The sequence below is a fragment of the Notolepis coatsorum genome (assembly GCF_963971535.1).
Source record: "Notolepis coatsorum genome assembly, chromosome: 9".
Taxonomy (NCBI): domain Eukaryota; kingdom Metazoa; phylum Chordata; class Actinopteri; order Aulopiformes; family Paralepididae; genus Notolepis; species Notolepis coatsorum.
Genome location: NC_140173.1, coordinates 35117052 through 35144846, shown reverse-complemented (window position 1 = coordinate 35144846; position 27795 = coordinate 35117052). Strand labels below are relative to the sequence as shown.

Below are 27795 nucleotides of genomic sequence, written 5' to 3'. Positions count from 1 at the left end.
GCTCCAGCTCATTATAATGCAACTGATGATGCAGCCGCGCACGCAATGGTGGAAATGGTGGCCGATATAGGTAGCGGAAGCGCTTTGCGACCGATCAAAATGAGATTAGATTAATGTATTGTCATCATATATACTACAGCTCATGGCCACCTGCCGCAGCGTGCGCGCACACACACACACACACACACACACACACACACACACACACACACTTGCACGTGCAGTACTGTATAGTCTACGTACGTAATGAATGAACGCAGTATAGGCATATATTATTCTAATGTTGTTGTTTTATTAGGAGATCACAGATACTGCGCTGCCCGGCCTATAGTAGTACAGTCCACTCACGGTACGCCCGACTCTGGCGGCCTTAATATGTGTACTGTACTTACTGTACGTATAAGGCAGAGCAAAAGTATCTACTAAATCCTGATGAAACAAGACATTAGAATAATATAAGCCTACTGTTCATTCATTAGACACGTAGGCTATACAGTGCGCATGTGTGTGTGTGGTACAACAAGACTTATGGAATATTAATGCAGTCTCACTATAGATATATCCACGCGATTAGACTGGTTTAACTGATCCGACTGGTTCTCATTCTGCTCTCAACATACTGTTCTTCTTTCTGGCTCCAAACACTGAGGAATGTCGGCACAACCCTTCCTCCTGCTTCACTCACTGTGAAGGAACACAGACTGTAACAAAACTGCTTTTATTTTATTCAAACACTAATAATGCTATGTATCAGAAAGTACAGTGAACATAATAGCTACAGTAAACTAATATGTGAGCAGCCAGATGGCCTAAGGTAGGCCTACTACACACACATCATTTGGACATAACACAGTAGTTCCAGTCAGGACTTATTCCAAGTGTAACGTTATTTGCTCACTGACACAGTGTTTGCTTCTCAGGAGAGAAGTTGGCAATTGTACAACCATTTCTTTGAATTTTTATTAAATCTTTATTTAAAACGTGTGAAAAATTTAAATACATAAAATCGAATAGAAATGTTTTTAAATAAAAAGCAACAACAAACCAAAATAGTTAAAACAAGTAAATAATATTAATAATAGTCTCAAAAGGAGTAGGAAGAAGTATAAACGTATTTAATCTTACCCCCTCTCTACTACTCAGTGATTGTGTGAATATACATCTTTCTCTACAATACATACATACACATACTGTATCTACACTTAAATGCACTATTCTTTACCCACAATAATAAAGCAAATGATTGCACTAAGCTATATTTATTTGGATATTGCACTAAGCTATATTTATTTGGATATTGCACTAAGCTATATTTATTTGGATATTGCACTAAGCTATATTTATTTGAATATTGCACTAGGGGCTATATTGTGATTTCAATCAAATGTAAATTAATTGTTCAGCCCTATTAGGTACATCTTTCAAATGGAGGAACAAGCATGTGTATCTGGGAGTCCCTGAGAGAAGGTCTTACTGTGTACAGTATCTGGGAGTCCCTGAGAGAAGGTCTTACTGTGTACAGTATCTGGGAGTCCCTGAGAGAAAGTCTAAATGTGTATCTGGGAGTATAGTCTATATATTTATATTACCCTGCCCTGACCATACCTGTACCTCCCCTCCCCATGCTGCTATGACTAATTTCCCTAAGGGGATCAATAAAGGCATATCTTATCTTAGACTACTGTATATATACTATATAGACTGTACAGAGTGTATATAGACTGTATATACTATATATAGACTGTATATAGACTGCATGTGTGTATACACTGTATATTGTATATAGGATGTATAAACTAAATATAATGTATCGACTGCATACGATTGTATATATATACTGTATAGACTGTATGTAGACTATACACTGTATATAGACTCTATAGACTGTATATATGTAACGGATGGTACCGCGAGGCGCAGTCACGATGGACTTCAGATGTTGTGAAGTGACTGTGGTGAGTAGCGCTGCTATGGGTTAAACTCACTCTCACTCTTTTTTATCCACTTTTTCTCCTTATTTTTCTCCCATCCCAATTTCGTAATTCCAATTCTTCGCTCCCCTGTCTTGAACATTGCCAGACTATGCCTCCCACTGGTCGGCTGTAGTGAGGATAGAAGCCTTGCATCACGTGTCCCCTCCGGTACACAAGGAGGCAGCCTGTCGCATCTTTTCACCAGACAGCTCGAACTCTCAGTGGCGAGGAGTAACGCGTGGGAGGCTCACGCTGCCCCCGATACTTCCTGTTTCTGCTGTACACGCGTCACCCAACCGACCTGTAGGAGTCGCTGTCCACAACGTCCAATCCCCACCCACCGGCTTTCCCACCCTCTAACACTGCCAATTGTGTTCGATACCAGCATCTCCTGCGTTAGTGGCGAGCGCCTTGCCCACTGCGCCACCCAGCCGCCACTCCCTCTCACTCTTAAAAGACACATAGACACGTTGCAAAGCAGTGAATTCACCTCTTGGTATAGCGGTCTGTGCTGTCGGTCCGTGGTGCGGCAGACCACGGGTTCGAAACTCGCTCGGGCATCGAAGTTTAAGGTGACGATATGACAACCGTTACATATATATATTATACTGTATCAACTGAGAACTCAGAGTTCAACAGCTATCCAGCTGTACATGAGACAACAGTCAGTCCTGCACACAGAACAGCTGGACGTGGTTTAGCTCCCCTCCCCCCCAAAGTAAATACACACAAAAATCACCTGACTAATCTGTCCGATCTGACCGGTGCAGTGATGTGTGTCCAGATAGCATCACCGCTTAGTGCTCAGCGGCGAATGACCATCTAGGAAGCCACCTGTCTCAGCTCAGACCAGATAGGACGTCGTGAGGCCAGGGGCGGGTCCTCCTGGTCACATGTATTTATCAACACAAGCTCATGTTACTGTGTCAGACTGGGCTGTTATTCATCAATATATTTAGTGTGATATATTGTCTGATGCTGTAGTCGGCCACCACAGATAAATCTACCACGACAACATGTAGACCCGTACCATGAAGTGATGCTTTCATCCCAATTGCTGACACTGGCATGCACACTGTAAAACGCATCACCAGTACATCACTCCCTGCGATTGAGTCTATCCATCACAAGCGGTGTCTTGAGGAAGGCACGCACGCGGCATCGGCAAGGACACCTCTCGTCCCAATCATGGACTGTTTGCCCTCCGCCCCTCCAGGAGACGCTACACTCAATCAGACTCAGGAACAGCTTCTTTCCCTCTGCTGTCATGTCTCTGAACCTCCGCTCTAGGTCAAGCAGGTCAAGCAGACTGAGACTTCATAATTTATGCAAATGACATGTCGTCAGCTTGTGACTGCAACTTGTTCCTGTTCGCGGACGACTCAGCCCTGCTGGTCTCTGACAAGAACAAGTTGCAGGTTGAAAAAACCCTCAGCTCAGAACTAGGCAAAATCTGCATATGGCCCGCTGATAACAAACTATCATTACACATGGGCAAAACAGAGTCCATTCTCTTCGGTTAAAATAACAAACTCAGCAAGACCGACGGCTTCTCAGTTACAGTGGGTGACAATATTGTCACAAGGAAAGATGAAATTACATACCTAGGTTCCATCCTAGAGGCAAAGCTTTTCTGTGACAAAATGGCATCCAATGTAATAAAAAGAAGTCAACCAACGAACTCGATTCTTGTACCGGATCTCCTCTCTGGTAAACAAGAATACCCTGAAGACTCTGGCAGGAGCACTCATTCAAGTGTACTACGACCAGTGATGCCACAGATTACTTGTAAAAGTAATCCGATTACTGATTATTGATTACTCCTTTAAAAAGTAATCCAAGTTACTTTACTGATTACTTGATTATCAGAGTAACTTAGTTACTTTGAAAGTAACTAGGTTACGAAGTCGTCGTCGTTCCCCCAAAACCGTTTTTTTTTAAACGCTTTATTGAAAGTGCATAAATTGTTTTTAACTTGTTTCTCTGCACATAACGTAAATATAACGTTAAACTAGTGCTTCAGCTTCTGTACCATCAAGTATGGTAAAGCAACAGTCTATGATGCTCACAGCATTAGAGCAGCCAGCCAGTGGTTTTACAAAACCAGTGTATATCCATTCACATCTAACAAATGCAGGCTGAACTATTCAATTATATCAACTGTAACTATTAAATTGTTTTTATAAATGTCTCTCTATAAACATACAATCAGTCTCTCTTTAACATGTAAATTAACTGTAAATCTGGCAAATAAGAGCTTTTGCTCTGCCACCATCAAATATACATTAATCAAAAGGGAAAGAAACAATCTCTCTCTTTTGCTGTTTGGCTGGCCTCCGAGTCCTCCTGTACCTAGTCGAAGCGTCGGCTAGTGAATGAATGAATGAATGAATGAAAACTTTATTAACAGATTGCAGAATGGGTACAGTACAGTACAGCTCAATACATACAATTGTTAAGGGGATGCAGACCAGAGAAAGACTTTTGTCTTGTTTACATCAGGGTCCCCCAGTGTTGTGATTCCAGATGCTTTCAATGCAATTGGATGTGCTGTTTTTAGCGGTAGACAGTATTTTGTTTCCTCCGCATATGAACGTGAAGTAGTGACTGAGGCTATACGAGCGTTTTGGGATGGAAGTCTGAACAGAAACTCACTTTTAATTTTGCCAAGCGTTTTGGGGTGGAATTCTCCGACGACGGAGCGCCTGTAACTGTTCCGCAACAGTAAGTGACTTCCGGGGTAGGCCTGATTGGCCCCGACAGGCACGTGGCGGAGCGTGCCGCGCGGCAGAGAAAGTTGCGCGTCACGTGCCTGTCGGGGCCAATCAGGCCTACCCCGGAAGTAACTTACTGTTGCGGATAAGCTATAAGCCGACGGAGCCCTGCTGTCACACGATTGGCGCATATGTCACATGACGTGCTGTGAAGATTCAAGACCCGCCCTACTCTGCCTCTGATTCGCAGACTGTGGATGGGGAATGTGATTGTACCAAAGCAGATGTCACTCACAGACAGAGTGTCCAGTCACGCCGCGGGGACACATTCTTGTGTAACCCTTTCACTGCCACACTACGTCACTCCCAAAAGAAAAACAGCTCAAAATGTATTTTTGACTGTCGAAAACGAAATAAAATACTGCATTCCGCCTGCATTATGAATTTATGATGAGATAGTAACGAAATAGTAATGCACAGCCACTTGGACAAGTAACTGCAATCAGATTACTGGCTTTTAAAGATTAACGCATTAGATTACTATTTTCGGGGGAAAGTAATCAGATTACAATAACGCGTTACTTAGTAACGCGTTACCGGCATCACTGACTACGACTATGCTTGCACCTCATGGTACCAAAGCACCTCAAAGGTGCTAAAAACAAGATTACAAACATCTCAAAACAAACTGGTCAGACTACTGCTTGACCTTACTCCTAGAACCCACCTCACCCCTGCCCACTTTGACAACCTAGGATGGCTTAGAGTAGACGACAGAGTACAGCAGCTTGCAATGGGCCTGGTCTACAAGATACACTACACCACTAAGGTACCCATGTACATGTCAAAATACTTCCCAAAGGTCAGTGAATACCACGATCACAACACCAGAGGGAGCTCCACAAATCATGTTAAACCCAGATTCGTCTCAAACAAGGGACTAAACACGGTTCGCAATTATGCCACATCAATGTGGAACGCCCTACCCAAAGCTGTAAAGGAATGTGAATCACTATCCACTTTCAAAACCACTCTGAAAGAGCACCTACGGGAGAGTGCAATTCGAAACTGGCCCCTGTAAATGTCCTAACCCAACCCCCTCCAATGTACAGTAAATGACCTAACCCAAGAATACACAAGACCCTCCTCTTGGAACCAAGTATGGTTTCATCAATATTCCAATGTACAGTTTTGCTTGTACAGTTGTACAGTTTCCCCCACCCACCCCGCCTACCCAACCCCCTCCCCCACCCCACCCCAAGCCCAAACCACCTCCAATGTACAGTCCCCCCCCAACCCCCTGTAAGGTGACCTTGGGTGTCGTGAAAAGGCGCCACCAAATAAAATGTATTATTATTATTATATTAATACGACAACTCTGTACATACATCTGATTATCACTATTACTCAGTAATACTAATTTATATATTTTATACCGAGTTTAATCTCCTGTACATTGTATATTAATTACTATTGCACTTTACTGTTACATTTGCACTCTGGTTGGATGCCAAACTTCTTTTCGTTGTGCTGTACTTGTGCCGTATAATGACAATACATTTGAATCTACACTAATATAATATAATCTAATACATACAACTATGAATGTATAGGACACACAGCAGGGTACAACCATAGCATTACAAGCTATGAATACTCAGTTATGTATGTCTCATTCATCCCCCCCCACTCCGCCTACCCAACCCCCCCCCCCCACCCCCCCCCCCCACCCCACCCACCCAACCACCTCCAATGTACAGTTTCCCCCCCCACCCCACCCCACCTATCCAACCTCCAATGTACAGATTCTACGTCAAATGCATATACTCTCTTTTTTAGACTATTTTTATATCACAAACAGTACTGTATTTGCAAATCTGGTATGTCATAAATGTATAGATGTAGCAGTACTGTCTATCTGTATGTCGTGTATGTCATATATGTTATGATGAATTGAAAATGGGGGACCCTGATGTAAACAAGACGAAAGTCTTTCTCTGGTCTGCATCCCCTTAACAATTGTGTGTATTGAGCTGTACTGTACTGTACCCATTCTGCAATCTGTTAATAAAGTTTTCAATCAATCAATCAGCAACAGCTTATTTCCCTCAGCTGTCATACAAAGACCACAATATCACAGTTTATGTCTACCTCTGTTGCTATGAACATGGACATAAACTGTGATATTTTGGTCTTTGTAATTATGTATCTATGTATTTAACTGCATGTAGTATGTATGCATTGTAAGTGATGTTATATGTTCTATGTTGGAACAATGCTGTAACTGCACTGAAAACGAATTCCACCAGCCTGGCTGGGTGGTCATTAAAGAATCTAATCTAATCTAATCTGTCATCTCTCTGAACTCTGTGCCATGTTGACCCCCCCCCCCCCCCCCCCCCCCCCCCCACCATATAAACTCTAAACTCTGACTCCATTGCTGTATGAACTTTGAACACACAGCACTACATTTGAACATAACTACAGTACTTATCTCATACTATAGTCTACCCATACAATTACGTATGATAGCATGTACAATTGTGCTGTATATACCGTATATAAACATTTATATTTATGTAATATATATATATATATATATCCATATCTGTCTGAATATACTTGCATATAATTATTCTATATACCTACTTATACACCTGCACATAACCCATGTAACTCTGTATGATAGCATGAACAATAATGCTGTATATACCGTATGTATATATATATATATATATATATATATGTGTGTATTTATCAAATAATAATTTTTACATATCTATAGATACTATATCTATATCTGTACGTATCCCTTACCAACTCTTACTAGTTATACCACTGGCCAGTATGACTTACTACCATATAGTGTCTTTATACCTGTATCAGTATAATACCCATCTGTTCAAACTCGCATATTCACTATAACCTGTTTCACTGTCCTATACCCCCTGTTGTTTGTTTGTTTTGTAATTATAACTTCACTGTTTTATACTTCCTCAACTTTTAACTGCCTTGCTGTGTTTTCTTTTATTTTTATGATCTGTAAGGTGACCTTGGGTGTCGTGAAAAGGCGCCACCAAATAAAATGTATTATTATTATTATTATTATATTAATACGACAACTCTGTACATACATCTGATTATCACTATTACTCAGTAATACTAATTTATATATTTTATACCGAGTTTAATCTCCTGTACATTGTATATTAATTACTATTGCACTTTACTGTTACATTTGCACTCTGGTTGGATGCCAAACTTCTTTTCATTGTGCTGTACTTGTGCCGTATAATGACAATACATTTGAATCTACACTAATATAATATAATCTAATACATACAACTATGAATGTATAGGACACACAGCAGGGTACAACCATAGCATTACAAGCTATGAATACTCAGTTATGTATGTCTCATTCACCCCCCCCCCACTCTGCCTACCCAACCACCCCCCCCCCACCCCACCCACCCAACCACCTCCAATGTACAGTTTCCCCCCCCACCCCACCTATCCAACCTCCAATGTACAGTTTCTTCATCAAATATATATACTCTCTTTTTTAGACTATTTTTGTATCACAAACAGTACTGTATTTGTAAATCTGGTATGTCATAAATGTATAGATGTAGCAGTACTGTCTATCTGTATGTCATATATGTTATGATGAATTGAAAATGGGGGACCCTGATGTAAACAAGACGAAAGTCTTTCTCTGCTCTGCATCCCCTTAACAATTGTGTGTATTGAGCCGTACTGTATTGTACCCATTCTGCAATCTGTTAATAAAATGTTCAATCAATCAATCAATCAATCAATCAATCAATCAATCAATCAATCAATCAATCAATCAATCAATCAATCAATATCTTCAGGTCTATAGGAAGTGTGTGAGTGACAGACCGTATATATACTATAATATATAGACTGTGTAAACTGTATCTACTGTATATAGTGTGCTGCCATCATGCATAAACATAAACAGTGTAATGCATATGACTATTCTGTATAGGAAACACAGCAGGGTATATATAGACCATAGCGGTACAAGTTATGTACTCAGTTATGTCTCATTCATCTCTTCAGGTCTCTCTGTGTGTGAGTGGAACTCAGAGTCAGACAGCATCCAGACTCCAGAGCACAGCAGACAGCAGGGTGTGTGATACATACTGCTGCAACCACTCATATCTACTGCAATATATCAAACAGAAACAACAGCCAATAACCAGCAGGTTAGCTGATAATTCACAGATCAAAAGATGAAAAGGTATAAATAATATATATGTTTATTTAATAAGGGGGGTGAACTTGTAGTAGGCTTGCGGTCTGTAGTTGTGTTCCCTGTGTGACCCAGTTATAACACGCATTACTAGCATGCATTACTAGCCTACACATTTGAGGGCTTCCTCCTCCATTTCATCCCGACAATCGAGCTCCCAGAGACGGATCCTCTGGAGCGTCTCTCCCGCTGCCTGGTTCTCCTCTGCAGAGCAGACTCACCTCTGGTCGACATGCCGGGTGTAGGAGGTACAGCTATCTTTCTTCTCTCTTCTCTTTTAGGAGATTCCTCCCGGCGGTGCCGACTCCGAAGGGAAAGACCACCGCGACACTCCAGTGTATAATCTAGCCGACCTTCCTGCTGCTGTCATCAATTACATTATTATACACATGATGGGGTGAAAACACAGCCTGCCTTTTGCCATATAGAGTGTAGAGTAGACTGTGTAGCGCGACGGACAGAGCGGTTTGTACCGACAGGGCGTGTCCTGCTACAGAGAGCATCCCGTTATTCCCCTCTTTAATAAATGTCAGACATTGTGAACGTATTGAACATAAAGTTATCAATGAAAACACTGCTACATTGTTGGTGTATATAGATCTGTCGTCGATGTGTTGCGGGATGAATAATGACCCACTAACTAGGCTAGTCTACTTTTTATTCTATTCTATTTTTATTTTATTATGATGAGGATTACGCATGTGCTCTTCTATACTGAACAGTGAACACGATAGTAGAGCCTTAATAATTAATAAAGTTGACAGACTAATAGAGAAAGAATGTTTCTGAAGGACAGATGTGTTTTCTTTCATCTATCATAGAGTACCAGCAATTTAACCAATAAAAACCATCATCATATTACCACCTCAGATGGACTCATATCAGATCCCTCCTATTCTATCAGATACATCCTATTTGATCAGATCCCTGGCTATTCGATATGGTCAGATGGATCCCTCCTCCTATTATATCAGATCCCTCCTATTCTATATGGTCAGTTGTGAAAATATACCTTCGAAATTATTCACTTCCCTGACTCTCACAAAACTACGTAGTGCACCTTTAATATGAAGCATAATCACTTGAGAGGGACATTTGAAAGGGAACATGAAGCTTGGTCTGTGGTTTTCTATAAAATACATAATTCTATAGATACATTTAGATCAGCAGCCACATTCACACAATATAAAACCCCTCGGTTTGCCTATGGGTGCTATTTGCAAGCATTTCCATTTTAATGTATTGATTATCATTGCCCCCGAATAGACAGCACTGTTTATTGTCCCTAATTGATTGCACTGATTCATTATTATAACTCAATGACCATCATCAATGGCCATATTACTCTGTATTATAGCATGTACAAAATAACGCTGTGTACATATACACACAGCATATATATATACTTACCGTATATATATTTATCCGCATCTGTCTGTACATACCTGCATATAGGCCTAATACCTACTCTTACTATTTACGCTGCTGGCCAGTATGACTTTATACCTGTATCACTGTACATAATATTAATACTACAACTCTGTACATACATCTGCTTAGCACTATTGCTCAGTAGTAGTCATTTATATATTGTATATCCGGTATTGTATATTTAATCACCTGTACATTGATTGATTGATTGAACATTTTAATTAACAGATTGCAGAATGGGTACAGTACAGTACAGCTCAATACACACAATTGTTAAGGGGATGCAGACCAGAGAAAGACTTTCATCTTGTTTACATCAGGGTCCCCCATTTTCAATTCATAATGACATTTATGACATACACAACATACAGATAAAATAATCTAATTGAATCATCTAATCTAATCTAATCATGACATTTATGACATACAGATATACACTACTGTTACATTTGTGACATACAAGATATACAAATATACAGTACTGTTAAACAGATCCTAACAGAAAATATATACATACGAGCGGGAGGGAAATGTACATTAGGAGGGGGTGAGGGGGGTTCAGACATTTACAGAGATCCTAACAGAAAATATATACATACGAGGGGGAGGATACTGTACATTGGGAGGGGGTGGGTGGGGGTGCAAGGTGCAAGCATAGGGAGGGGGGGTTTGGACATTTATGGGGGCCAGTTTCGAATTCCCATAGGTGCTCTTTGAGAGCAGTTTTCAAATTTTTTATGGCTGTGGGTAGGGCGTTCCACATTGATGTGGCATAATTGCGAAACGTGTTTAGTCCCTTGTTTGAGCCGAATCTGGGTTGAACATGATTTGTGGAACTCCCTCTGGTGTTGTGATCGTGGTATTCACTGACCCTTGGGAAGTATTTTGACATGTACATGGGTACCTTAGTGGTGTAGTGTATCTTGTAGACCAGGCCCATTGCAAGTTGCTGTACTCTGTCGTCTACTCTAAGCCATCCTAGGTTGTCAAAATGGGCAGGGGTGAGGTGGGTTCTAGGAGTAAGGTCAAGCAGTAGTCTGACCAGTTTGTTTTGTGATGTTTGTAATCTTGTTTTTAGTGCCTTTGAGGTGCTTTGGTACCATGAGGTGCAAGCATAGTCGTAGTACCCTTGAATGAGTGCTCCTGTTAGAGTCTTCAAGGTATTCTTGTTTACCAGAGAGGAGATCCGGTACAATAATCTTGTATATTGCTATTGCACTTTACTGTTACACGAACGTCTTTCTCTGGTCTGCATCTCCTTAACAATTGTGTGTATTGAGCCGTACTGTATTGTACCCATTCTGCAATCTGTTAATAACATTTTCAATCAATCAATCAATCAATCTTTAACCCTTTCACCGCCGCACTAACAAAACGGTTAAGCCTTTCACCGCGACAATACACAGAAGGTTAACCCTTTAACTGCCACACGACAGCCGGTTAACCCTTTCACTGCCACACGGCAACCGTCGGTTGTGTGATAGTAAAGGGTTAACCTTCTGTCGTGTGGCAGTGAAAGGGTTAATTGAATGCATCAGTGGCTGCGTGTGCCGCCTGGAGGTCTGAGACAGTAGTGTTTGGCTGCGTGCGCCCCCTGGAGGTCTGAGACAGTAGTGTTTGGCTGCGTGCGCCCCCTGGAGGTCTGAGACAGTAGTGTTTGGCTGCGTGCGCCCCCTGGAGGTCTGAGACGGTAGTGTTTGGTGCCCCCTGGAGGTCTGAGACAGTAGTGTTTGGCTGCGTGCGCCCCCTGGAGGTCTGAGACAGTAGTGTTTGGCTGCGTGCGCCCCCCTGGAGGTCTGAGACGGTAGTGTTTGGCGCCCCCTGGAGGTCTGAGACGGTAGTGTTTGGCGCCCCCTGGAGGTCTGAGACGGTAGTGTTTGGTGCCCCCTGGAAGTCTGAGACGGTAGTGTTTGGCTCCCCCTAGAGGTCTGAGACGGTAGTGTTTGGCGCCCCCTGGAGGTCTGAGACGTAGTGTTTGGTGCCCCCTGGAGGTCTGAGACGGTAGTGTTTGGCTGCGTGCGCCCCCTGGAGGTCTGAGACGGTAGTGTTTGGTGCCCCCTGGAGGTCTGAGACGGTAGTGTTTGGCTGCGTGCGCCCCCTGGAGGTCTGAGACAGTAGTGTTTGGCTGCGTGCGCCCCCTGGAGGTCTGAGACAGTAGTGTTTGGCTCCGTGCGCCCCCTGGAGGTCTGAGACAGTAGTGTTTGGCTCCCCCTGCAGGTCTGAGACAGTAGTGTTTGGCGCCCCCTGCAGGTCTGAGACAGTAGTGTTTGGCTCCCCCTGCAGGTCTGAGACAGTAGTGTTTGGCGCCCCCTGGAGGTCTGAGACGGTAGTGTTTGGCGCCCCCTGGAGGTCTGAGATGGTAGTGTTTGGCTCCCCCTGCAGGTCTGAGACAGTAGTGTTTGGCTCCTCCTGCAGGTCTGAGACGGTAGTGTTTGGCTCCCCCTGCAGGTCTGAGACGGTAGTGTTTGCCCTGCAGGTCTGAGACGGTAGTGTTTGGCTCCCCCTGCAGGTCTGAGACAGTAATGTTTGGCTCCCCCTGCAGGTCTGAGAGAGTAGTGTTTGGCTCCCCCTGCAGTTCTGAGACGGTAGTGTTTGGCTCCCCCTGCAGGTCTGAGAGAGTAGTGTTTGGCTCCCCCTGCAGGTCTGAGACGGTAGTGTTTGGCTCCCCCTGCAGGTCTGAGAAGGTAGTGTTTGGCGCCCCCTGCAGGTCTGAGACGGTAGTGTTTGGCTCCCCCTGCAGGTCTGAGACAGTAGTGTTTGGCTCCCCCTGCAGGTCTGAGACGGTAGTGTTTGGCTCCCCCTGCAGGTCTGAGACGGTAGTGTTTGGCTCCCCCTGCAGGTCTGAGACAGTAGTGTTTGGCTCTCCCTGCAGGTCTGAGACAGTAGTGTTTGGCTCCCCCTGCAGGTCTGAGACAGTAGTGTTTGGCTGGGGAAGTGCCACGGTGTCCAGAGAGGAAGCGTGACGTCAGCTCAGACTCAGGCTTGTTTACAGACACAGTACAGTAGAAACCAGAGGGATCGAGAGATCTCACTTAGATCTGGTTTTATTGTTTTACGGTGTGATTTTATGATATTATTCTCTGCAGGCTCAGTGCATGAAAGCAACACCCTGGATCGGGGCGGAAGTAGGAAGCAGAAGATAGAGGAGTTCTCTCGGTCTTCTCGGGACAAACTGCTTCAGTCCAAGAACAGAATGTTCTCTAAGTTCACCTCCATCCTGCAGCACGCAGTGGAAGCAGTGAGTCTATATATTATTCTATATAAAACATAATAACCTGTTTAACACTCGGGTCTACAGGTACTATTAACTCGGTCTGGTTGGAAAGGCCTGGTTAGCATGTAGCTAACGCCAAGCTAGCTGCTAATTAGCTATTAACTGTGTGTCTAAAGTACAGCTTGTTACTATTATTATAATATGTGACTCTGCGTCTTGGCTACGTTTGTTTCATCATCCCACTGTTCGCCTGTCTGTGTTTACTAGCTTAGCAAGGATAGATAGACGCTGTTTAGCCACAGCGAGCTAAGCTAAGCTAACAATGCTAACGTCTTCCAGCAGCTGTGTTGTGATGAAGAAGAAATCACCTGTAATAACGACGTCTTAAAGCCAAGATTAACATTACAGTTTAGAAAATAGAGGGAGTATAATGTTAAGCTTTAGCCAGACAACAAACCGTGTTTACATCCCACCTACCCAACCTCCTCCAATGTACAGTTTCTTCCCCCTCAAATGTATATACTCTCTTTTTTAGACTATTTGTGTATCACAAACAGTACTGTACTTGCAAATCTGGTATGTCATAAATGTATAGATGTAGCAGTACTGTCTATCTGTATGTCATATATGTTATGATGAATTGAAAATGGGGGACCCTGATGTAAACAAGACGAAAGTCTTTCTCTGGTCTGCATCCCCTTAACAATTGTGTGTGTATTGAGCCGTACTGTACTGTACCCATTCTGCAATCTGTTAATAACATTATCAATCAATCAATTCTACAACTGCCTTACACTATAATTATAATAATCATATAATCTTAACTACCTACCTCATACTATAGTCTAGCATGTACAATATGGCTGTATAGTCTGTCATTAGCCCAATTTGATGTAAAAAATAAATCTAGTTAAAGCTGTTTAAGTTGGCTGGAGACCCTGCAGTGTTCTGTTTAGTTTAGCTGATAAGGTCCTCCTCGAGGCCATTCGGTTGCTCAACAGGCCGGATGATAGATGTTGTCAGTTTTCAACCTGCCTCACATCTCTCTCTTCCCCAAAACACTTTGTCGACCTAGAAATGTCCTTGCCAGTGTGGATAGTTGATATGCTTTCATTGTCTTCATCTGCCCTACACTGTAATCATAGTAAGCATCGTAACCACCCACTGCATAGCCTACCCATATACTCTGTATGATAGCATATACAACAACAGTGCTGCATATATACATTATATATTTATATTTTCTGCATATATATATACACATTACACATACATATCTGTCTGTATATAATCCTCCTATATCTATAAATACACCTGCATATAACCCATACTCTCTGTATGATAGCATTCTCGAAGTCAACTTCCTGTCTGTTGTTGCTACGCAACTACGGCTTGGGGGAAACATTCACCCCGGGTACATTGATTGTTTACGGTTCATTTAGTGCAGAAAACTGATCGGAAAAGCGGCAAGTTAAACACAATCAAGGGTAATTTTCTTCAGTGCATCACAATGCCAAAGAGCTGCTGTGTTACATTTTGTACTAATAACAAAATCAAAGATCCAAATCGAAAGTCTTATATAAGGTTATGAAATGAACAAGAATGTGATAAAAGATGTAATAGAAACATTTGATCGTAGAAACCCGTTTGTTGTCCCCTATACGACGATGGCGGCGGTCTCGTGACGTCAAGAGTGTCTTCCCGAATGTACAACAGTGCTGCATACATTATATATTTATATTTTCCGCATATATATACACATACATATCTGTCTGTATATAATCCTCCTATATCTACTTACTTACACCTGCATATAACGCTGTATGACAGCCTGTACAATAATGCAGTATATACGATATATTATATATTTATTCTACCGTATATATATTGTTGTGGAATATTTAAAACGAGCCATGACAGTGAACTGTAGAAATTGAAATCGAGTCATTTGTATATAAAAACATAGAACATAGTTTAATATCTGTGCTTCCACAGAGATCAGTTTATAGAGAGACACACAAGCGTCTGACCAGAAAGTGACAAAGAGGTCTGGTCAGACACAGATTAAATACATAATTCAAATGACGTACATTATTAGACATCCAGATATGACAGAAAGGTAAACAAAATCTACCTTGGCTAGGCGGTGTTATTGTTATGTCTTTCACACCAGAGGCCAAATGCTCCTAACCTTGGTTCGTCGTTAAACAGACAGTCAGACTGTAGCCTAGTGTCTGCTGTAGTCAGACTTGTTTACTAGTTGGTCATATTAAACTAGTCAAGGCTATCAGAGATAGAATATGTATTTCAACACAGATCTATAATGACATGATAATATTTTCCTCACAATATATATAACCACCTGTACATACCTGCACATATCCTTTTACATATCTTTAGATACTATATCTATACATCTGTATCCCTTACCTACTCTACTAGTTATGCTGCTGGCCAGTATGACTACGACCATACTGTCTTTATACCTGTATCACTACATACATCTGATTAGCACTACACCCAGTAGTAGCTTAGAGATGCTCGACCTCCTTCTGCTAGCTTGCAGTCGGATATGGACCAGCTAGCTTAGCTGTTGGCCAAAAACATCTCTCCCAGAGTTTTAAGCTTCTATTAATTTGTGCTAAGCTAGGCTAGCTTGCAGCCGGACAGCTTTCTACTGAACACACAGGGAGGAAATTGGTATCTGTCTTCTTGTCTGACTCTGGAGAACACGATAAGAGCATGTCTCATAATGTTGGCATGTTAATTTTAAGCAGATGTTATCTGGATGATATATTATGTGTTACTAACATTCTTTCTGCTCACTGACACATCTGTCTTCCAGCTCGCTCCATCGCTGCCCCTGCAGGAGGACTTTGTTTACCACTGGAAGGCCATCACTCACTATTACATAGAGACTTCAGGTAAGACCAATGCTTTTAACAACAGTCTACATGATTGCCATAGATGATGTTGGTACAACACATCACAAACTGCTGCACTTCGTAGTTGTGTTACATACTACTATTCATATCCTCTTATAGCAGTGTTTACATATGTTACTATTCATATCCTCTTATAGCAGTGTTTACATGTATTACTATTCATATCCTCTTATAGCTGTGTTTACATGTATTACTATTAGGGGTGGAACGGTTCACAAAATCCACGGTTCGGTTCGTATCACGGTTTTGGGGTCACGGTTTTCGTTTCGGTATACGTTGTTTTGATTTTTTTTTAAATGTACACTCCAAAAATAGCATACACCAGCATAAGATATATAGTCTAAAAATAATCAAAATGTTCAGTTATTCTCAAGGACGTAGTCATGCAAAAACTGAAAGAATGAGGCAGTTTGACATCAGGCACATTATTTTGACAGTGACCGGTTAGAGCTAGGAGAGATTTTGGTACAGCAAGAGGGGCATTTCTGATTTAAACATGCTTCTCATTTATTTGGTAAAAGGTTTACAGCGGTTTGCCTTAAATAATGTTTGGCACACAAAGACCGAACTGACTGAAAAATATAGGCATACAGTAGGGCTGGGCGATATAACGATAACGATAAATATCGCGATATATTTTAATAATCGATATCGAATATCGAAATTAAAAAATCTAAAAATCTTTTTTTTTTTTTTTTTTTTGTGACCTGCAACAGGGCAGTTTTAAAACCAGAGACAGTGGACAGGCTTGTCTTTCTTGCCTGCAACTTAAAGTAATGGCTTTGCTTGTCCAAATGACAATACTGACCAAATTGAGATTTATTTTTCTCTTGTCCATTTATTTCCAAGTTCCAAGTTTCTTTAATAGTTGTCATACAGAAGTACAGAATACTTTTATACAAATTGCTTCTTACTGTTACTGTTACGCTTTTGTTTGCTTTCTAATTTAAAATACAGTTTGAAACCGTCTGTACACAGTAGGCTATGTGTGCTAGCAGAACTAGACTCCAGTCACGAGTCACGGTGCACATGTGCGGTGGTTTGTCCACCAAAAAAGCACCAAAAGATCGAAAATAAACTAGCAGAGCCAGAACTGTTCAACTCCCCTGGAGCCACAGCCAGCAGAGAAGCCAGTTTACTTTCGCTTTTAAACCAGCTGCAGCCTGAGAACTGGAGTGTGAGGGGATGTAACACTAAAGATGGCGGCAATGACAAAGAATTGCTGCAAAATAAACATACACCTGTTATTAAAAAAAAAAAAATGTTAATACTTATAACAATTCGATAATTATCGATATCGAGAAATATGATAACATTATCATATCGTTATCGCAATATGATTTTTTTCCATATCGCCCAGCCCTAGCATACAGGTATTAACTTAGTGCAAACAAAATCGACGACCGTCGGTTGTGTGATAGTAAAGGGTTAACCTTCTGTCGTGTGGCAGTGAAAGGGTTAACCAGCCGTAACGTTGGTAACGCCGGTGTGTTTTCAGATGACAAAGCCCCGGTCACGGACACCAACATTCCCTCCCACCTGGACCAGATGCTGGACATCCTGACCCAGGAGGAAGGAGAGCGGGAGTCCGGGGAGACGGGGCCCTGCATGGAGTACCTCCTGCACCACAAGATCCTGGAGACGCTCTACACCCTGAGCAAGGCAGACGTGAGTCAACATGGCCCAATGTTGTTATTAATACTAATAATAATAATGATACTTTATTTCTTTTTTTTTAATCCACTTTTTCCTCCTGTTTTTCTGTATTTTCCTCCCATCCCAATTGAGTCGTTATGCCAATTCCCCCCTCCCCTTCCTGGTCGTTGCGCACATGTGCCCCCCACTGGTCGGTCTAGGGAGCCCTGAAGTCTATCAGATGCTTCCTCCGATACATAGGAGACAGCCAGCAGCCTCTTTTCACCTGACAGCGCGGACTCTCATTGGTGAAGTGTAACGCGTGGGAGGTCACACTACCTTCACCATTTCCCTCCCTCGCTGTGCAGGCGCCCTGACCGACCTGTAGGAGTTGCTGTTTACAACGACCAGATTACCACCCACTGGCTTCCCTCCCGCTGACACCGCCAATTGTGTCAGTATGACGGCCGGCCAAGCCGGAGGCACCGCTGACAGCCGGATTTGATACCAGTGTCTCTGCGGTGGTAGACAGACGCTTAGTCCGCTGTGCTACCCGGCCGCCCATGATACTTTATTTCTATAGCACCTTTCATACAAGAATTGCCAACTACAGCAGTAAAATAGACATCAAATTAGCATAAAATAGACTAGAATAAAAGCAGTGCAGAGAATAAGAAAAGGGTAAAGGCAATGCAGGTAATAACAATACAAATATTGATTTATAAGAACCAAACGACAATTCAATTGAAGCAAACATATACCCACACAGTAGTTTAAAACCTGACAGTCTTTCTTCCTGTTTGATACCCAGTTTAAAACCTGACAGTGTTTCTTCCTGTTTGATACCTAGTTTAAAACCTGACAGTGTTTCTTCCTGTTTGATACCCACACAGTTTAAAACCTGACAGTGTTTCTTCCTGTTTGTTACCCACACAGTTTAAAACCTGACAGTGTTTCTTCCTGTTTGTTACCCACACAGTTTAAAACCTGACAGTGTTTCTTCCTGTTTGTTACCCACACAGTTTAAAACCTGACAGTCTTTCTTCCTGTTTGATACCCACACAGTTTAAAACCTGACGGTGTTTCTTCCTGTTTGTTACCCACACAGTTTAAAACCTGACAGTCTTTCTTCCTGTTTGATATCCACACAGTTTAAAACCTGACAGTGTTTCTTCCTGTTTGATACCCACACAGTTTAAAACCTGACAGTGTTTCTTCCTGTTTGATACCCACACAGTTTAAAACCTGACAGTGTTTCTTCCTGTTTGATACCCACACAGTTTAAAACCTGACAGTGTTTCTCCCTGTTTGATACCCACACAGTTTAAAACCTGACAGTGTTTCTTCCTGTTTGTTACCCACACAGTTTAAAACCTGACAGTGTTTCTTCCTGTTTGTTACCCACACAGTTTAAAACCTGACAGTGTTTCTTCCTGTTTGTTACCCACACAGTTTAAAACCTGACAGTGTTTCTCCCTGTTTGATATCCACACAGTTTAAAACCTGACAGTGTTTCTTCCTGTTTGATACCCACACAGTTTAAAACCTGACAGTGTTTCTTCCTGTTTGATACCCACACAGTTTAAAACCTGACAGTGTTTCTTCCTGTTTGTTACCCACACAGTTTAAAACCTGACAGTGTTTCTTCCTGTTTGATACCCACACAGTTGGTACCTGACGAATTAATTTGTTAAGGCAGCCATAACTTAAGGCATCCCGGCTACACAGAGAGACACAGAGACACACAACCTTACGTACACCGTGAAGTGAGCAGGACTGATGCAGCATCTGTCTGTGGGAAGACGACAGAGTTATCCCTGTTCTGACCCACTTTCTGACCTAGTGAAGCAAACCTGGCTAAACATAGGAAATGTACTGTGTACATTTTTTTATATGGTAATTTATTCAACAATAATAATATCTAGATGGCTCAAAAGGACAAAACGACAGCCATCCATAAAGCAGATGTTGGTTGTTGTATGTCAGGCTCTTCCACAGGTTCACATGTTCAGATAAAAGATCAATGAATGCGGAAACTGATTATTGGGCATGTATGTATGTAATTTAAAGGTGCTATAGATAATGTAGAGTAATCATTTAAAAATGAATAATACATCAACAGAGCTTTAATAAAGGTACAGAATGAAAGTATTGCCCCCCCCCCCCAAAAAAAAATATATTGATTAATTAATTTATCATTTAGAAATGTTTTGCTGATCCAAAATTAATGTTGTTCACACGTTGCAACCTGCAATAATGAATAAATGAAGGAATGAATCGTTTATTTTCGGTCTTTGTTTACAGACGAATCAAAAACACACTTGTGTGGACTTACTAAATAACTAAACTAAATATATTTTAATATAAAAAAAAACTTAAATATATCATTTTTTGAAAAAAACAAATGATTGATGTTTTACTCCTGAATTACTTATTTTTTAAGGCTTTTTAAAATCTCCTCTGAGAAGTACACAACTTCAACCCGTCACTAAGGCTATTCCATAGTAACACATAATTGGCTAGAGCGCACGTATGGAATGATCTCAGGAACTCCGAAAATTGCGATCAGAGGACATTGTTGCAAATCTGTTTCCAGGAAGTCAGATAGGACTTTAAAAAAGTGTCAGAAATAAAACCTACTCTCTGGCTAAGGTTGGCAGGGGTGTGGCTATGGTTGGCAGGCCCGTGGCTATCTAGTGCCGTGTTTGTTGGTTCGTTGTTTTTGGTGGTGCCTTTTATACCTACCACCACTATATGATTCTTGGATGCTTGGATCTTTATTGTATTTTGGGCTGTAAAATTGTCAAAGGAGTAAGTACTTTTGCCCTTTTCTCCTTTGTTACTTCATCTTCATCAATACCTCAGTTGTTCAACATAAATGTATGACATATGTTATGTATGTGTAAGATTGTGTAATAACAGTTTAAAGGGAATTTGATTTTACAAGTTTTTTTGTGAAACATGAACTATTATACCGTATATATAAAAGAATGTTGCACATACAATCAGAAAAGATTTTTTTTTTTTTTTACAAATGTACAAAAAAGATTGTGAGTCTAGGCCAGTTTTCTTCTCCCTGTTATTGACTGTTTACTAGTCAATGTATTTTCAGGCATTTTATGTTTTTTGAGGCTGTGTGGTACTGCAGAAAACAGTTCCTCTCCAGCAAGCACAGGCCAACATTGCAGACATTAGACATCCTAAAAAGAAATGATGAAGTAAAATCAATATCTGTTGACATAATCTAGTGGTGTCTCTTCCTCAGTGTCCTCCAGGGATGAAGCAGCAGGTGTTGACCTTCTACACGAAGCTGTTAGGACGCATCCGCCAGCCTCTCCTTCCCCACATCAACGTCCACAGACCTGTACAGGTCAGAACTTACTGGGTTACTGGCAGGAATAGGGTGATATGGTAGATATATATCACAATAGGGGTTACAATTCAGTATGTTGCATCACTGAATGTACTGTTATACAGATTAAAATCAGATTTACTGTCGGATACTGTAGTTATTAATGATATTACTTACTATCAGATACTGTAGTTATTAATGATAGTACTTAATATCAGATACTGTAGTTATTAATGATAGTACTTACTGTGAGATACTGTAGTTATTAATGATATTACTTACTGTCAGATACTGTAGTTATTAATGATAGTACTTACTGTCAGATACTGTAGTTATTAATGATAGTATTTACTGTGAGATGTTGTAGTTATTAATGATATTACTTACTTTCAGATACTGTAGTTATTAATGATAGTATTTACTGTCAGATACTTTTGTTATTAATGATATTACTTACTTTCAGATACTGTAGTTATTAATGATAGTATTTACTGTGAGATACTTTTGTTATTAATGATATTACTTACTTTCAGATACTGTAGTTATTAATGATAGTACTTATTATCAGATACTGTAGTTATTAATGATATTACTTACTATCAGATACTGTAGTTATTAATGATAGTACTTACTGTCAGATACTGTAGTTATTAATGATAGTATTTACTGTGATATATTGTAGTTATTAATGCTATTACTTACTTTCAGATACTGTAGTTATTAATGATATTACTTACTGTCAGATACTGTAGTTATTAATGATACTAGTTACTGTCAGATACCGTAGTTATTAATGATAGTACCTACTATTAGATACTGTATGCATCACTAGGAAACTAAACAAACCAGAAAATAGGACTAAAGATTAGATAAAACTATTTGTTTATTAGTTAACAAATCTTTAACATTTGAGTTTCCCACATGCATTCATACAGAAGGAGCTCTTTAAACCCAGTGCTTCCCAGAGATGCTGGTAAGGTCCACTGACTGGTTCTGTGTTGTGTTGTTCAGAAACTGATCCGTCTGTGTGGGGAGGTGCTGGCCGCTCCTACTGAGAACGAGGAGATCCAGTTCCTCTGCATTGTCTGTTCCAAACTGAAGACGGACCCATACCTGGTCAACTTCTTCCTGGAGGTAGGTTTCTATGACAACGGGTAGAGAAATGGGTCTCTTAACATCACCCCATGTTAACACTTTGACTGCCACGCTATTCGGTTATCTTTACCCTTAGAATGCCAGCCTTCTAGTCGTTTCCGTGGTCGTTGCACTATGTTTGTGAAGCTGTGTTTGTGTTCTGTATTATAGCTGTAGAGACACGGTGTGGCTCATTTTGACAAACATTACTTGTAGTCCAGCATGGGAATAATAGTTTGTTTCCACACGCTGTAGTTTGTAGTTTATTCCACGCTAAACATCGTGCATTTCCAAGATAATACAATCTTTTTTCATAGATTGCGAGATAAAACGTGTTATGTGCAATAAGCCCAAACCGTTCTGGCTGATCCCCTGAATACTCCCAAATCAAAGGTATATGATATGTATATATATATACCATTACCATCACAAATTCATCAAGGGTGGGGGGTGGGGGGGGGGGGGGTCGTTTTAACTCAAAACTATGATCGCGTTTGCCGAGCATGTTTTTCTTCCGGTGAAACACAAAACTGTGATCGTTAGAAAAACACGTTTCAGATTCGGTAAAATAGACATAGAATGTACCTTACCTTAGCCAGAAAGTTTTCCAAGAAGAATAATTCCAATTGATCGCATCGCCATTGCGATTACCAGTGTATATGTCTATAAACTTTTCGATGGTCAAATACGCTTAGGCGACGGAATTTCTAGGCGATCAATGTGAATCTATGTCCCAGCAGGAGGAGTGGCCACTGGCCAAGCAGAAATTAAAGTTAGAGTGTGATTCAACCCAAGCCATCGCAGTTCAGACACGGACGATACCGCCACCTGGTGATAGTCGATCGGCATTGCAGTTCTAATGTGTTGGGATGGTCGAAAATGATGCAGATCGCTCTGGGCAAGTCTATAGAGCGAGAATCAAAGTAAAAAGATCAAACGTTCCAAAAGCGACTTTTTACATTTTGGCACTCAACCGTCAGTGCCCAATAATAACTTTTTACGTTTTTGGCACAGACTGTTAACATATGATATTGGTTTTACTTAACTCATTGACCGCCGGGAATTTGTCAGCCCCCGTTCTAGCACTGCCACGCTTTAAAAGATAGGAGTGCGTCTATACTATATTAACTATATTATAGCTATGGATACAATACTATGGCTCATTTGACATCACCTATCTATCATTCAATATGTGAAAAAGAATAAATTTTTCCATCCATACGTTCCCGTGTTATACCGCGGTGAATATAAGTATGGTTTTAGAGCGGTCTGGGGTAATTCCCGAAATGCTGAGTTATAGTCAAGTCAATTTTATTTGTATAGCACATTTCCAGGCAGCGGCAGCTGGCACCAAAGTGCTTCACAGGCAGGTTGATAAAAACAAAATAATATGATGCAAGATATAAGATTAAAACACAGTAAAGCAATGAAAGTAATAAAAACAGGTAGGACACAGTAAAACAAAGAGGATAGAAGGGCCAGGCCAGGGGTCTAGTTATAAAAAGTTATAGCCCTATACGTCAATTCTACTATAGACGTTGTCGTTTCTTGCCTGTACACGCTATTATTCCCAAATCACATCTATGTCATAGGTATTATGTTTCATCATGAGGGGGGTCGTTTCTGATTATTTGAAAAAGATATTTTAATCTCAATGATGCTTATCTGGTTAAATAAAGGATTTGATTGATTGATTGAAGGAAGAACCTCCAACTTCAGTGTCAGTTGGAGGACATTCCAGGTGTTGGAAGCATCAACGGAGCAGTTTTTCCTAGTTCAGAGCAAACCGGAGGAACCCTAAGAACCAACCAGTCATTGATGAAAGAACTGATCATGTCTCTAATTCTAATCTGTTGACCCGGGTTACAGAATAAGAGTAAAAGGCCTGAAGCAAAGTGTCGTGGAGGTGGAGAGGCTGTGAGGGATGAGCCGTCTGCCCCAGATACAGGCCAGCCTCGGGCAGAAGCAACTGCTCCACTCCCAGATGACCTCCAGGCTGCATCCTCTGGATCCAGCTCTGCCCTGGCCTCTGGATCCAGCTCTGCCCTGGCCTCTGGATCCAGCTCTGCCCTGGCCTCTGGAGCCTGCTCTGCCAGCAACAACAATAACAACAATTACAACCTGGTCACCTCGCTGCTTAACCTCACAAAGAGCCCGGTTAGTCACCTGACATCTCACCTATCCACCTCACCTATCCATTTCACCTATCCACCTTACATATCCACCTCACCTATCCATTTCACCTATCCACCTCACATATCCACCTCACCTATCCATTTCACCTATCCACCTCACATATCCACCTCACCTATCCATTTCACCTATCCACCTTACATATCCACCTCACCTATCCATTTCACCTATCCACCTTACATATCCACCTCACCTATCCATTTCACATATCCACCTCACCTATCCATTTCACCTATCCACCTCACCTATCCACCTCACCTATCCATCTCACAGGCAGCCTACTGGACCTCTGATCAGCCCTGTTGAAAAGCTGGCTTTACTTGCATTTACATTTAGTCATTTAGCCGACTCTTTTATCCAAAGTGACTTCCAAGTTTTGTACGACAAGTCAGCAGGAAGGGCACAACTCTTATCAGCTGAGTAACAATGTTCATCAAAGTGTTGAATGCTACAGTGTAGGTTAGCAGTGTTTCCCCTAGGATTTTTTTCAGGGGGGGTGGTAGGCCCCCAAAATTACTAGTGTTTTCGCGGGGCGCGCGTGTCACGGATACGTGGTGTCAACAGTAAGGCGGTTGTTAGTATCGGTGCATTTCTCTACACTGAGCTGAAATGAAACGATTGCACATAAATTAGGTAAATAAATATTAAGAAGGTGATTGATTGAATGAAAATGTTATTAACAGATTGCAGAATGGGTACAATACAGTACAGCTCAATACACACAATTGTTAAGGGGATGCAGACCAGAGAAAGACTTTCGTCTTGTTTACATCAGGGTCCCCCATTTTCAATTCATAATGAATTGTAAGTAAGGGTGCAATTAGCACCGTGCAATCCATTCTTTGTGGATCTAGCCCTGAGACTTGTTACGCGCGATGCTAGTCAGTCTCGGAGTTGTCTCGGAATGGATTTGGTAGCTTTTTTCTGCGTCTCCGTAGACAGTGCCGCACCACTGTTTTAATGTCTTAGTGAAGATTGATTTATATGAAAACCAATTTATGTATAATTTTGCTAGCTCGCCAACGTTACTGTGATTAAAGCAAACTTTAATAGGGGCGGGGCGTCCTGTTGGCGGTGCGGCTGCATTCTGAATGAGTTGAAGAGGCTTGGTGGCAGTGGTCTGAAGGCCAGCAAGCAGTGCACTGCATTAGTCAAGGCGGGAGATGACTGTTGATTGGACGAGGAGTTGGGTGGCTTCTTTTGTAAGGAAGGGGCGGATCCTTCTGACGTTGCTCAGGAGGAATCTGCAGGTTCTGGTTGTTGCTGCGATGTGAGCGTAGAAGTTCAGCTGGTCGTCAAGGACCACACCAAGGTTCTTGGCGGTCGGGGACGCGGCCACAGCTACATTCTCCACTGTGATGGAAAGGTCGGTCAGGCGGGAGGATTTGGCCGGCAGATGAAGCAATTCTGTTTAACTTAGGTTCAGTTTGAGGTGGTTGGACGTCATACAGGCGGAGATATGCTCAGAGACGTGGATATCTGAGGGAGGAAGGGAGAGGAAGAGAGTATCATTGGCATAGCAATGATACGAGAAGGCATGAGACATGATAATGTTACCCAGATATTTGGTGTAGAGTGATAAGAGGAGGGGTCCAAGGACGGAGCCCTGGGGGATACCCGTCCGCAGGGGCCGACAGGGTCCCTCTCCATGACACTTGGTAGGAGCAGTCGCTGAGGTATGATGTTAGCCATGTCAGCGCAGAGCCAGCCACTCCCATTCCTGTGAGGGACGCAAGGAGGATCTGATGGTTGACTGTGTCGAAGGCTGCAGACAGGTCCAGGAGAATCAGGACAGAGGAGAGGCATTTCGCTTTTGTTAAGTGAAGAGCCTCTTTGACCACTATGAGGGCCGTCTCTGGAGTGACCAGTCCTTAAGCCTGACTGATTAGGGTCTAGGAGGTCATTCTGTAAGAAATAATTAGTAAGTTGGTTGGATACAGCACATTCAAGTGAGAGACAAGACGATAGTTGTCTATGATGGTGGGGTTCATGGTTGGTTTTTTTATGACCGGTGTGACTGGCTTGTTTAATGGAGGTGGGGACCACCCCCGAGTTGAGGGAGGAGTTGATGGTTGCAGTTAGGAATGGGAGTATTTCTGGTGCTATGGTCTGGAGGAGTGGGGAGGGTAACTGGTTCAGCTGGCATGTAGTGGGACGGTTCGACGTTACCAGTGTCGGCGTCTGTAATGGGAGAGAAAGATGACATACAGGGCTGTACCGTGCTACGAGGGCGTAGCATATTGCCCCTAAAAATAGCCTGTGCTAGTAGAAAAAAGTATTTGGGGGCACCCTTGCTAGTACTGATTTTCTTCTAGGAATTTAAACTAGGGATGCTCGATATTGGCTTTTTTACCTATACCGATATTGTCCAACTCTTAATTTCCGATACCGATATCAACCGATACCGATATATGCAGGGTTTCCCCCCCCCCAAAAAAACTGAATAATGTCAGGTAATTAACATTACATATGTCTTGTTGTGGAATTAACACAACATTATGCATACTATTGACAATAAATAAAATCAGAATTTGTTCTTACTTGCTTGCCTGGGTAAATAAAGGTTATAGAAATGTAAATTTTCTTTTAGATTTTTTTGAAAACCGATACCGATATTTTCCGATATCACATTTGAATGCCGATATCGGCCGATAATATCGGTAGGCCGATAATATCGGATATCCCTAATTTAAACGTTGCGAACTAATCTTGCTGGCCGTTTTCTATATCTCTCCTCCCTCTGTCTCTCCGTCTGCCCGAGGAGCGGGGCTGTTACTTACACACTTGCGCGACTGACACTCACACATGCACATACGGTTACTTGAGAGGTGCTGTCCGTGCTGAAGCAGAGCAGAGCTCATCATAGCGGAGAGAACGAAACGTTCGAAAAAAGCATGCATAGCGCGACGTGTGTAACATTAA

General features: G+C 41.8%; 2 protein-coding genes across 4 annotated transcripts in view; one reads left to right on the top strand and one right to left on the bottom strand.

Annotated features, from left to right (window-relative positions):
* LOC311234212 (actin-binding LIM protein 1-like) overlaps positions 1-9311 on the bottom strand; it is a 283408-nt gene extending 274097 nt beyond the window's left edge. For all 3 annotated transcript variants that reach the window (XM_084321336.1, XM_084321334.1, XM_084321335.1), the window contains exon 1: positions 9191-9311. In XM_084321336.1, coding sequence (XP_084177462.1) covers positions 9191-9203 — 13 coding nt within the window. In that variant the 5' untranslated portion in view covers positions 9204-9311. The remainder of the gene's footprint in view (positions 1-9190) is intronic.
* A 4085-nt stretch (positions 9312-13396) lies between these two features.
* Positions 13397-27795, top strand: part of fhip2a (FHF complex subunit HOOK interacting protein 2) — a 64220-nt gene continuing 49821 nt past the window's right edge. The window contains exons 1-6 of the mRNA XM_084321483.1: positions 13397-13638; positions 16460-16538; positions 18058-18227; positions 21460-21564; positions 22558-22680; positions 24550-24837. Of these exons, the coding sequence (XP_084177609.1) occupies positions 13468-13638; positions 16460-16538; positions 18058-18227; positions 21460-21564; positions 22558-22680; positions 24550-24837 (936 nt within the window). The 5' untranslated portion in view covers positions 13397-13467. The remainder of the gene's footprint in view (positions 13639-16459; positions 16539-18057; positions 18228-21459; positions 21565-22557; positions 22681-24549; positions 24838-27795) is intronic.